The sequence below is a fragment of the Marmota flaviventris genome, chromosome 1 (genome assembly GCF_047511675.1).
Source record: "Marmota flaviventris isolate mMarFla1 chromosome 1, mMarFla1.hap1, whole genome shotgun sequence".
NCBI lineage: Eukaryota > Metazoa > Chordata > Mammalia > Rodentia > Sciuridae > Marmota > Marmota flaviventris.
In genome coordinates, this window is record NC_092498.1 from 17,335,673 (window position 1) to 17,349,523 (window position 13,851).

A 13,851-nucleotide genomic window follows, 5' to 3' on the forward strand; every position below is an offset into this window, starting at 1 on the left:
CATATGGCTGAGTCTTTCTGAGACTTAGTTATAGGAATAACCAAGACTGGGGCAAAGATTAAATAACACAATCAAACTGGCATATTTTGACATTACTCTGATTTTATTCTCTTCCCCTTCCTCCTCACCCTTCTTCTTCATAATTCTCTCCTTCTTTGTTCTTCTTTCTTCCTCCTTTTCTTGTTCCTCCTGTTCTTTCTTTCTTCTTGTCCTTCTTCATATCATAAAATTGGTTTTATCATTTCCTTGTTCATCCACCCCTGACCAAATTCATGTAAATCATATCATATCACATTATACAATATAATCCCCTAGAACATGACTCAGGGTGTCTATCTTTGATATAGCATGAATTATGTCATGCTCTCACAGCATATATACAGAGAAAGTCTATTCTGGCCTGACTGGTTTTTCCAGACCTGCACTATGATTTACTCATGTAAGATAATTAAGCTCCTCAGCTTCTCCTTTCAGGGCTCATTTTCAGAACCCTCAGGACTGAGCTCAAAGCAGCTTTGCCTTAGGAGAGTGCTCCTAGCTCAGCCCAGTATCTGGGGACTCAGGATGTGTACCTCGGGATTAACCTTAGATCCTCATCCACTGTAGATTCACATTGGTCTCATCTCAATTCAGTAAACTCCTAAGTTTTACAAGAACAAAATTTGATTCAGAGATTCCTAGGAGAGGTAGCTACCTCAGAATCAATCCACAAGGATCTCTTTGTTGTCTTTCTTCAATCAAATAATTATTCACTTGAAGACATTATTTGAATGTCTTTTTATTATACCTCTTGGTCTTTGTAACATATATTTTAAGTTTTCTTAAAACTTCAGGTACCTTCTACAGCCTTTAAAAAATTTGGTGTTTAGTGTTTTGAGTAAGTCAGCCCCATATAGAGGGTAAATATGGTTGATCTACTCCCTGGTCCTGCTTAGAGTTTGTGGTGAAATAGATCTTTTAGAAATCATATTTTGACATGTTTTCTTTAGTACGTGTATACTTTAGAACATTTTTCTTGTAGATAAAAGAACACTCTTGTAGATTGGTTGTTCAAAGATTTTTAATTTGCTAAAGATGACTAGTGTTAATTTATGTGCTGTTTGGCATAAATTTGCATAATAGCTCAAGTTGTCCTAACTTCAAGCATCTAAGGCAAAGTTAATTAGTATGACCTGTTGGCATTTTATTTCAAACATAAAATCCAGAGCATGCACATGTGAAATGTATAATGGATTTTTCATCCCATTAATTTAATCACATTTTGCATTAGGAGACATTTAAACAAACAGAACTAGGGATAGGGGGTTAATGGAGATCAGGGTGAAGCCTTAGACAGGAGCCAGGGCAGGACTCTGCTTTTGCTAGAAAGAAGTAATTGGTAGTATAGTTTTCCGAGGGTGAGGATCACAAGTTAACTCTCCAGTTTCTTTCCTATTTATGTACTAGGATTTGCCGAAGTTTCATCCTTGTCTTAACTGCTCTTTTTCCGGTTTTCAGATGACTGGTTTCTTTATGTGTCTTCAAATACATGTATAGAGGTTCATAAGAGATACAGAACCATTAGGATATAGAGATAAATAGGAGGAGATCTGTTACTGGTCTTGGCTCATGCAATTATGGAGGACAGGTCCCACAGCATGTCATCTGCAAGCTAGGGAAGAGGAAATTCTCCTGTGGTTTGCTGCAGTCCAAGTCCAAAGATCCAAAATCCAGGGTCTCTTCAGGGGTAGCTCCCAGTGTGATACTGTGGGCCTAAGAACAGGGGTGAGAGTGAGGGCTGTCACTGATGTAAGTCCTGGAGCCAAAAGCCAGGACACCAAGAGATGTGAGGTATGACAGCAAAAGAAGATGGATATCTCAGCTCTAGAGAGAATTTGCCCTTCATTTATTCTCTTTCAGAAATACTCTCAAAGACAGAAATAATGTGTACTATCCATGTGGGCATCCCTTCGTCTAATCAAATCAGCACATATAATTAAGCAGCACAACTATATATATAGAATGCACAGGTTTAAAGACTGATAGTAAAATAGTCACACCTAGATTAAGAAATGGAACAATGTCCCCTCCACCTCTCTGCTACCAGGGTAACCACTACACTAATTTCTGTATTTCTCATTCTCTTGATAGACATGTATTTAGCATCAGTGTTTGCACTCCTAAACCAGATAGTGAATAGTTTTGAAACCCTGAGAAACCAACCTAAATGCCCCTATGTAAAGAAATGAAGGATCTTTGGGATCTTCACCTTTAGGATCCTTCACCTTTGGATGAAGGATCCCAAAGACAGCTAAAAAGAATCTCTGGTCATTGTCTGGCTTCAGCTTCCCTGAAAGGGCACATGTGCCCACTCTGAGAGAATTTTGTGGGCAAGGTGACTAGTGAGTCCTGGGAAGCATTTGGCAGGTAGATTCTACATAATCAAGTGGAACTATTGTTAGAGGAAATGTCATTGAATATGTCTGTTTTTCTGTGATCTACCTCTTGCTCTTGATAAGGTTAAGGAAGAGCATTTCATGTATTTACACACACACACACACACACACACAAAACTGGTTCAGGTTTTCCTAGGCATTCTGACTTTGTTTGGAAAATAGTCATTTAAAGACTATGAGAATCTTAATGGTGACTGCTTTCTGCACATCTGTATCTGGAATCACAGTGCTCCAATTATTTGGTAACCTAATATATCTGTCATCTGGATGGGTGGTGGGGATGGAGTCTTGCCCCATCCTGTGCTCCTATTTTAGATGTCCTATTTAACTTTAGCTCCTGATGTACCTGGTGCTGCCAGTTTGTAAGGCTTTTGAGGGTTTTGAAGTGTAAATTGTGATTATTCTCCTCCATCTCCACCTGTGGTTTAGGACTGGACTCTGTAGGACTCTGGGTCAGTCACCAATTTTTCTTCTGCTTCATCTGTTTCTATTTTCTCTTTACCATTCCTGTTCATTTTTATTGGTTTATATCCTTTTAAAATTCCTTTATCGGAGTTCAGTAGGATTTCTAGTGAGAGGGAAATGTGTGCGTTAAATATGCTCATACTCTAGAAACCAGGTTGGGTTTTTTGTTTGTTTTGCTTAGTTAGAACCTGTGCATTGCATTTGATCCCTCTTCCATTGCGTAAGCTGAGAACTGGCTGATGCTTATTGGAGCCAGAGTCTCCAACACCACACTAAGATGAGTTGTGGAGACCATGGTGGTAGCACCATGATCAGGTCCTAAGCACTCTCACTACTCTTAATTAAAATTGAAGAAAATGCTTCAAAATTTGGCATTTGGTTATCCATACTATCAACTGGAGGTGGTGTTTTTCACAAGTTTCTGCTTTCTCTTTACCATACAGTGCTCCAAATGGAAGAGCCAGATTACAATAGTTTTGTGTTACAAAAATACTTTCCCATTGAAGAAAGTAGAAATTACTTTTAAGTAAATATGAGTATAATTTATGGAATTACTATCCACAGGTCCTCATCTCATTATGATATATTAAAATGTTGATGCTTGGGTATATCCAATTTATAATAAAACATGCCCAAAAGATAGTGAAGGGAGTGGAGGAGAATTAGTATTGGTGTTTTGGTAATTTTATTTTAAGTGTAGTGTGGAGTCAAGCTTCATAAAATCCTGCCAGATACCTATTCTAAACACCATAGTCTTCAAACCAGGGCTCAGAAGAATTGAGTAACTTGCAAGAACAAAGAGCTAACTTGAGCAATGAATGTTCAAGACCAAAGCAGGGCTGGGGTTTAAATCAAGAAGAGAAGGATGATGAATCCTTTCTACTGCCTGCTGCTGTTCTCTTAGCATGAATTTCCCAGTAGATGGTCATCATATTAGGAATTTGTGATACAAGTGGCTTTTAAAAAATCCAATTACAGATAAGTATCATTTAGTCCAAAACAGTTACTTTTACTTATTAGCTACTTGAGGACTAGACAAAGTAGTTAATTTTATACATATGGTAGAAGTGAATGAAACATCTCTTAAAACTTTTTTTCTTGCTATTTTTTTTTTGATTCCAGATCTTGAATATCCAGTCTCTAATTGTAGTTTAAAATATCTGATGATGAACATTTTTTCATGTATTTGTTGATTAGAGAAATGCAAATCAAAACCATTCTAAGATTTCATCTCACTCCAGTCAGAATGGCAGCTATTACACATTAAAACAACAAGTGTTGGTGAGGATGTGGGGGAAAACTCATACACTGCTGAGGAGACTACAAATTGGTGCAGCCAATATGGAAAGCAGTATGGAGATTTCTTGGAAAATTGGGAATGGAACCACCATTTGACCCAGCTATTCCTCTCCTCGGTCTATACCCAAAGGACTTAAAAACAGCATACTACAGGGACACAGCCACATCAATATTTATAGATGCATAATTTACAATAGCTAAACTGTGGAACCAACCTAGATGCCCTTCAATAGATGAATGGATAAAAAAATGTGGCATATATACACAATGGAATATTACTCATCAATAAAAGAGAATAAAATCATGGCATTTGCAGGTAAATGGATGGAGTTAGAGTACATAATGCTAAGTGAAGTTAGCCAATCCCCAAAAAACAAATGCCGAATGTTTTTGTTGATATAAGGAGGCTGATTTATAGTGGGATAGGGAGTGGGAGCATGGAAGGAATAGACAAACTCTAGATAGAGCATAGGAGTTGGAGGGGAAGGAAGGGGGTATGGGATAGTTAATGATGGTGGAATATGATAATCATTATTATCCAAAGTATAGGTATGAAGACACAAATTGGTGTCAATATACTATGTATACAACCAGAGATATGAAAAATTGTACTCTATATATGTAATAAGATTTGTAATACATTCCGCTGTCATATATAAATAAATAAAGAAAGAAATACAAGATAGATATATCTAAAAAAAACAAACAAAAGTATCTGCAACTGGGTACATTAAATTTATATTTGGATGAGATGAATGTAAGTACTAGTAATAGAAGGGTATCAGAAGTCATGATAGGATTATTGCTTCATTTCTAGAAAATGAATCCCCCAATTTAATAGGTAAGTATCAATTAAAATCCATTCTTCTACATTTTTTTCAACTGAAATTAAGAGAAAGTATCATTCAACAAGATTCCAATGTATACTGTCATGTAAGTTATTGCCATATATATATATATATTTCTTTTCCACAACCTTTGGTTTGCCAGTTAAGCCAAAATTCTAGCTTTTCAATATTATTCTTTAAGTATTATAAATCCTTATTTTACTTTAACCTTAGTGGATCACCTTATTTCATTCTACTTAGTAGTGTAACTGGGCTTGATGAATCAGTAGTTTTAAGGGATCCCTTATTGGATTTACATTCCATTGTCTTTCAAGATGCATGGTTCATCCTAAAACTTTTTGAGGCTTCTGTTTATCTTCAAAAAAAAAGGAAATATATTCTTCCAGATTATTATTCCCTCAAATGTATGGCGCTTTGAGGATTCCATACCTTCTGCTTAATAACTCTCTTGCCTGGCTTCTCCAAGAGTAGGCAAAGCAAGCTCCTGCCTGATGCACATCCTCTACTTCTGTTTCTAGCAGAAGTGCCCTTCCCTGGAAAATCAGCTTGCTCTGCAAAGACCCACTTTCTCTTTCATCTTTGGGCAGGCCCTAAATCTGTCTTCCTTCTTCTTTTAACAAGCATTTATTGAATATCTGCCTTTTCTCTGCTAGGCAATGAAGAATCGAAGGCAAATAGGCTTTATCCTTGATGTGAGAGAATCCATACTCACAGGCTTCCATAGGTCAACAAAGTAGTAGATGTTTTAAAGATTTATGTATGCAGGACTTCAGGAACTTAAAGGAGTGGGGTGGTGGAATTGATTTGGTTTCCTTGGTGGAAACTAATCTATAAGTATGTTGAGCATGAAACTGTTTCTTTTTCTCTAGAACACCCTTGCTTCACTAGCCGAAAGAGTAAATGGGGCTCCCTATCCTTCAGTGAGCTCCAAATCTGTGCCTAGTGAGAATTAGTCCCTCTTCTCTATAGTTTTCAAGTGATTAAGTTCATACATTTAATATGACCTATGTTGCATTTGTTACTATTTGATTAAGTGTATGGCCTCTTTACTATTTCAGGATTTCCTCAAACTGTTTTCATGCACTTTTAAGTATATCTTATTCTGTGCATTTTAAAAAACCCTAGCCTTTTGTATTTTCAAACCTATTTATTGATGATGAAGATTTTAAAATAAATTCAATCCATAAAAGGTTTTTAAAAATTTTTAGTGAATACTACTCTTATATCTTCTAGTTGCTAGTGTCAAATTGGATAATTCAATATTTTGAATTTTTGTTACATCATGAATTTTAATAGTGTAACTGCACTTTTTAAATTAAATTTCATTTAATTTTACTGTGAATTGAACCCAGAGATGCTTAACCACTGAGCCACATTCTCAGCCTTTTTTATTTTCTATTTTGTGATAGGGTTTTGCTAAGTTGTTTACGGCCTGCTAAGTTGGTGATCCTGGCGTTGAACTTGCAATCTTTCTGTCTCAACCTCCAGAGTCAGTGGGATGATAGACTTGTGCCACCACGCCTGGCATAATAACTGCACTATTAAAGTAAGAAATAAACACATGGTTTTTAGCTGTAGGAAGGAGACCAGATTTCAGTATTTCAGGAATGTTAGGTTTATATCTGAAGTAGAAATTTCTATCCATGGAAGCCGCTGTGTGTTGTGTGCCACTACCTAAATAGGGTATGTTAAAAGGTGCATAATTTGGCTTCTCCTTATTGTTCCCTGAGGTCCAGCTATTACCTCACTTACCCTAAGCCTCTTTTAAACTTGGTTGGGTTTTAAGCCAAGCACCTTCTAAAAGCTTTCTTCTTCTTTTCCTTTTCTTCCTCCTCTTCCTCCTTCTTTTTTATGTCTTTATTTCTGTTGTTGGCCACCAGGTAGCAACAATACCTTGAATGGCTTAAGGCTCATAGTTAGAAAACTGTTGTAAACCAACAAAAACTTTAAACCATGTGCATTCAGGAGGGGAAAGGGTAAGTGTCCAGAATCGTGAATTTCCTCTGAGGGCTGTGTCCTCAGGCTGCCTATTGCAAATGCATGCATATATTATCAGCTATCTGTGAGCAGCCTCTGTGTTCTACCCGTCTATTCATTGATACTGTGATGTTACACTTCAAACCAGAGCCACTGAGATAAAGTGAGATGAATGCCAGATGAAGGCAAGGGACAACATGGATCATTCAAGGACAGTGTATGATAATTGCAGGCAAAAAGAGTCCAAAATCAAAAGAGAGGTATAGGGACAGGGTGATTATTTCTCTGTATGGACATATCCAAAAATCCCATAATATTTATGAGATTATTTTTTAACCATGAGAAACACATATGTGCCAATCTAGAAAAATCAAATATGTTATTTTAGATTTTTCTTTTTCCTTCACTCTCAGCCATTCCTCTGGGTATTCTAGTTGTGCGTGGAGACTGTGATCTGGAGACTTGCCGTATGTACATAGACCGCCTACAGGAGGTGAGTTTATTTAGCCAATTATTTATTCTCCTTAGCTTTCCATTTCCATAACTGACTACCAGTGCTTCTTAAGTGGCACATTTGGGGAGGAATTGGGAATGTGGTAGACTTGTCCCTTAAGTCTATACTAAGTGTCTTCCTCCCTACCCCATGGCTGTCTCCCTCCTCTGGTGGTTAAAATGGGAAAGGATTGGTCAGGTGCCTCAGGGTCCTGTTTCTCTAGTGCATTCCACAGCTTGTGGCTTGGAACTTCTGTCTTCTTGCCAAGCTACATACCTGTATTTTTTAGCTTTAAAGGATTTCAGATGGCACTGATAAGTAATAAAAAAAACAGATTTGGGGTTATTTAATGTTTTGTATCTAATATAGACTTTTGTCAGGGACTGTGATTTAAAAAATAAAACTTCTGCAGGAAAAAAAAAAAACCTTGTATAATTCATGAAGTTTTGTCAAAGCACAAAGGAATAATCTATGTATTATTATAATTTTTCTCCCTCAATCTGGTCTTGCCATGGAGAAACAAAAAGAAAAAGATTTTCTATATGACAGTCCCATTTATTTGAATAGCACGACACCCACACTTATCATTATAATTTTTCCTGGTTGTTCTTAAAAACTTTTGAGGAGGGGTGTGTAAACTGTCTCCATTCTGCAAAAAGCAGAAACATAAACAGCCATTTCTTTATCATTGTTTCTTGGTAAAAGATACTCATTAGAGTCACTTTTTCAGGTGGGTCTAAGAGATTTGTATTCTTAGCAGTTGCATGATTCTGATGGATACTCCTAGATGAACAACTCTGTCCAACACAACACACTGCACACATGTAAATGTCAGAAAGCAGATATACAGTGTTTAAAATATCTTTAAGTTGAAAGCACTTAACTATGAACATTAGATTTTATTTCTCTTGGAAGAAATAAGTTTAGATAGGAGGAATACATTGATGTAAAAATTAGTAATTTTTTTCGTTATCACTGTTAAGAATTGAGATGGAATTATGAATGCAAAATTTTTTAGAGATAATTGTCTAATTTTTAATACTGATATGCTTAAGATAAAAGGTGTGGACAAATTTTATACTTGTGGCTTCCTGTAGATAATTTGATTGACTTAAATAAGTTCAAATTTGTGAACTTTTTAGCATGTAGCTCAGGTCAGAATCTGTATTCCTCAAACCTAGATATAGTATTTCATTCGACAAATGTAATGTCACTTGACATTGCGTAAAAAATTGAATCATAAAAACTGAATCATAATAGGTACCAAACTTTTTCTTCTTCTTTTTTTTAAATATTTAGCACTCTAGTAATTTTGTTAACAAGACTTCACAGTAGGAAAGCACATGATTAATAAACTGACTTTGTTTAAAACTAGCTTATTGGTGTGATAAGTGTGCCAATATTCAACTAATAGGGAATTCTAAATAAAAAGGAAGTAAGCTCAAGAGATAAAGAGGAATGGTTTTGAAACAAACTTGGGCACAGAAGTTTGTGTGTGAGGTAAGATGATGAAACCTTGTGGGAAGCAAACATAGGGACAAAAGGACCCAGGATGCTGACGTCTGAGCCTGGGGGATATGGTAGTGGTGACAACTTAGTTACAAAATTTTATGCAGGGAAGCAGGCTTTCAGAATCTGCCAGTAAAACCTCCATTGCAACCCTGCTAATATGCACTCTGTGATAATGTGAAGGTGGTCAGTGATTTTCTCTTTGAGGTTTACAAAAACCCAGTTTATCAGGCAATTTATCAATATATACACAACTACCATCATGTATTTAATGTAAGAGAAAGAAATTCTTTGTGTATAAAAGGACTCCAGAAGAGCCTTCTCTCTCTCTCTCTCTCTCTCTCTCTCTCTCTCTCTCTCTGTGTGTGTGTGTGTGTGTGTGTGTGTGTGAGAGAGAGAGAGAGAGAGAGAGAGAGAGAGGATGGATGCATGGAGGGTGCATGGAGACAGGGAGGGAGAGAGAGACACAGAGACACAGAGCCAGAGGGACTGGGCATTGAACCCAAGGCCTCTGCCATGCTACGGAAGTGCTGTCCCACAGAGCTATATGCCCAGCCTCAGAAGATTTCTTTTAAAACCAAAAAATTCAAATGCTAATGAAACATGATCCCCATTTATTACAATAAGTTTGCCTGTTCTTTACTGTGGTCTTCTCTGTCCTTGAAATTATAATATGTTGCTTAACTCTAAACATTAGGAATTATAAGTTTCACTAGACAAATGACCTGTTTTCTCTCTATCCAAGTTGGTATGTTTTTATTATTTCTGCCATTCCCTTCCTTGTTTAACTTTGATGAATATGAGTGGGCTAGATGCTTTCCAGATGAGCATTTTCACATTAAATTGGGAGTTTCAGTTGATAGAATTATGGAGCAGCTTGTTCAAACTAATTTTAAGGTATGGATTTTTTTTCTCCCACTTTCTCATTAGGACTTGCAGTCAGTTTCTTCTGATTCCCAGAGAGTTCATTACCAGGTAACACATGATTGACTGTCCTTGTTTCTTACCTTCCAGCCAAAGAAGTCCATTTTCAATTTATGTCTCATTTTGATTTAGAGGCCACATCTTCTCCAGGGATAGAATTCACCCTAAGAAGAACCTGCTGAAGTTGTTATCCAGACTGTTTTGCATTTGCCTGATTTTGGATCATTTTAGCTTAGGACAAGTTTAAAATGCAGATTTTTCTCCCAGATCATTTGAAAAGAATCAAAAAATGAAGTGTCACCAGAAAACTTAGTCAAAGTAGCTTGGCAGTGCAATGGTCAATTGACTAACATAACCAAAAAGTCCAGATCAGGGGTGGATTTCATGCTCCATTTTCCTGTTGGTCTTCCTGCTTTATTTTCCTCTTTCTGTCGATTTCACATTGGAATTCCAGAGTCTAAGAAGACTCCTTCACATTCAGGAAGTAAAATTCCCCATTTCCCATAATCATCAAACAGAAGTTCTAAAATGCCATCTGATGGCCTGTGCTGGTCTTGGGAAAGATCTAATGAGCCCAGTATGCCTCTCTCTCTTCTGACACTCATCAAGTCCCTGGGAGAATACTCAGTTGTCTTCTGCCCCACCTGATTTGGGTAGAGCAGTTTCTTCCCAAATTTCCTGTCCATCCTAGGCTGCAGAGCTCTTTAGCTTTCCTCTTACTATTAGATTTCTCATGTACGATGCAGACACAATCTCAACCTAAAGCTCTAAGGGGCCATGCAAAGCTCTCTGGGTGGTTCTATGAAAGCCCTTTTCTCTGAGAAGCCTGCACACACACCCTTCCCTGTAGAGAAGGGTATGTGAGAGTCACAACATGCCAACAACTTATCCAAATAATCTCTAGATGTTTTACACCTCTGTAAGGGTAATGGATTTAAATACAGCCATGTGTTCCTGAACAGCAAGGGTGCTTTCTGAGATGTGCACTGTTAGCCAGTTTAGCTGTCTTGGGAAAATTGTACAATGCACTCATGGTTATGAGGTTACTGTTAGCAGGGGATGCAATCTTATGGGACTACTGGTGTATAATGGTTCATTGTTGACCATTGTGGTGCCATGCAGGACTGTACGTATATATTTGTGAATTTGTAAGTCCTGATTTCACTCCCCACTTTGGATTTTGGTGTCTATTTTGCTATACCTGAAAATTCCAGCTGAGCATCCTTTTGCAGAAACAATAAAAACAGTAGTTTAAAGTAGGCCCTATACCATGTAGCCTTCTAGGCAACATCCCTGATGGTAAATACCCTCTACCCTCAGCCAAAGCAGCTTATTTATCTTTAGGGTAAATGACTGGAATGCCTTAATGTTCTTATTTTTGCATGTGCTTATTTCTGAAATAGCAAATCCCATAATTCCAAAATCTTTTCCTCCATCTGGCTGTAATTAGAAGGATGAAAAGTCACTTAGAGTGTGTTTACATTAAGAAAACAAATCATGAAAGGTTTTTTATTTCATCATCAAATCTGAAGCTTAATTGTGCTGGATATTCTTGGTTGGCATCCATTTTCTTCCAGAGGGTATATGTTGTTCCAGGATCTCCTGGCTTCGAGGGTCTAGGTTGAAAAATCTGCTGAGATACAAATTGGTCTGTCTCTCTCTATGTGTGATCTGATTCCTCTTTCTTGTGGCCTTTAACATTCTATCCTTAATTTGTATGCTAGGCATTTTCATTATAATGTGACTTAGTGTAGATCTGTTGTAATTTTGTACATTCCGTGTCCTATAAGCCTCTGGTATTTGATTTTCCAATTCATTCTTCATGGCTGGGAAATTTTCTTTCTTTTTCTTTTTTGTAGTTGTAGGTGAACAGCATGTCTTTCTTTTATTTATTTTTGTATGCAGTGTTAAGAATTGAACCCAGTGCCTTACACATGTTAGGCAAGTTTTCTGCCACTGAGCCACAGCTCCAGCCCAATGTTTTGGAAATTTTCTGATATTATTTCATTGAAGAGATTGTGCATTCCATTGGTTTGAATCTCTGTGCTTTCTTTTATCCCAATAATTCTTACATTTAGTCTTTTGATGCTATCCTATAATTCTTGCATGTTCTTTCATGGTTTCTTAGCCATCTTCACCGTGTTATCAACTTTATTTTCCAAATTGTATACTTTGTCTTCATTATCTGACCTTCTGTCTTCCAAGTGATCTAGTCTGTTGGTGATGCTTTCTACTGAGTTTTTTGTTTGGTTTATTGTTTCCTTCATTTAAAAGATTTCTGATTGGATTTTATTTCAGAATCTCTATCTCTTTCTTGAAGCAATCTTTTGCTACCTGTATTTGCTCCCTTATTTCTTTGTTTGTGTGATCAATGATTGCTTGTATTTGCTTTCTTATACCTAGTAATTAGAGAAATATAAATCAAAATTACTCTAAGATTTCATCTCATGGCAGTCAGAACAGCAGATATCAAGAATACAGACAACAATAAATACTGGCGAGGATGTGGGGGGAAAGACACAGTCATACATTGCTAGTGGGACTGCAAATTGGTGTAACCAATCTGGAAAGCAGTATGGAGATTCCTTAGAAAACTTGGAATGGAACCACCATTTGACCCAGTTATCCCAGTCCTCAGTCTATACCAGAGGACTTAAAATCAGCATACTATAGTAACACAGACACATCAATGTTTATAGCAGCTCAATTCACACTAGCTAAACTGTGGAGGCAACTTAGATGCCCTTCAACAGATGAATAGATAAAGAAACTATGGTACATATACACAATGGAATATTACTCAGCCTTAAAACAGAATAAAATTATGACATTTTCTGGTAAATGGATGAAGCTGGAGAATATCATGCTAAGTGAATTAAGCCAGTCCCCAAAAACCAAAGCCTGAATGCTCTCTCTGATAAGTGAATGCTGATCCATAATCGGTGGGGGCATAGGAAAAATAGAGTAACTTTGATGGGGCAAAAGGTAGTGTGGGTGGGAAAGGGTCATGGGAGCAGGAAAAATGGTGGAATGAGATGGACATCATTACCCTAGGTATGTGTATGACTGCACACATGGTACGATGCTACATCATGTACAACCAGAAAAATGAAAAGTTGTGCTGCAATTATGTACAGTGAATCAAAATGCATTCTGCTGTCTTATATACCTAATTATAATTAATTAATTAATTAATCAAAAACTTTTAAAAAAGAAAACAAATTACTTCTAGACTGTTTATCAACCACTAAAAGGCAGATTTCCGCCTTATTTCTTAGATAGAGCCCAACATTCTTTTTTTTAAAGAGAGAGAGAGAGAGAGAGAGAGAGAATTTTTAATATTTATTTTTTTAGTTTTCAGCGGACATTGTTTGTACGTGGTGCTGAGGATGGAACCTGGGCCGCACGCGTGCCAGGCGAGCGCGCTACCGCTTGAGCCACATCCCCAGCCCCGCCCAATATTCTTTTTTTTTTTTTAATATTTATTTTTTAGTTATCGGTGGACACAACATCTTTATTTGTATGTGGTGCTGAGGATTGAACCCGGGCCGCACACATGCCAGGCAAGCGCGCTACCGCTTGAGCCACATCCCCAGCCCCGCCCAATATTCTTAACACTGGCTCCTAGTGTATTTGCCTAGAGTTACCACCTATGTTTAGTTTTATTTTAAAAAATATGTAGTACTTTTAAAAATCACAGCTGATCTCTAACAATTGGCAATGGTGATTTCAGGGCAGGTCTGTTTTATTAAAAAGGTTTGTGCTTTTTTTAATTCTCCTACATTTTGAATTTTTGAAATTTTATCAAAAGGTAGTTTTTCCTAACTAGTTTTATGAAACTCATATATTTATTTACTATCTTGCCTTATAAGCATGCTGTCTTTTGGTGTGACAGTTTTGA

At 37.0% G+C, this 13,851-nt stretch overlaps 1 protein-coding gene across 2 annotated transcripts in view; it reads left to right on the forward strand.

Moving 5' to 3' along the window:
* The window catches only part of Dgki (diacylglycerol kinase iota), a 408,417-nt gene that overhangs the window by 320,028 nt on the left and 74,538 nt on the right, over positions 1 to 13,851 (forward strand). For both annotated transcript variants that reach the window (XM_027952172.2, XM_027952173.2), the window contains 2 exons: positions 7,438 to 7,517; positions 9,957 to 10,001. In XM_027952172.2, coding sequence (XP_027807973.1) covers positions 7,438 to 7,517; positions 9,957 to 10,001 — 125 coding nt within the window. The remainder of the gene's footprint in view (positions 1 to 7,437; positions 7,518 to 9,956; positions 10,002 to 13,851) is intronic.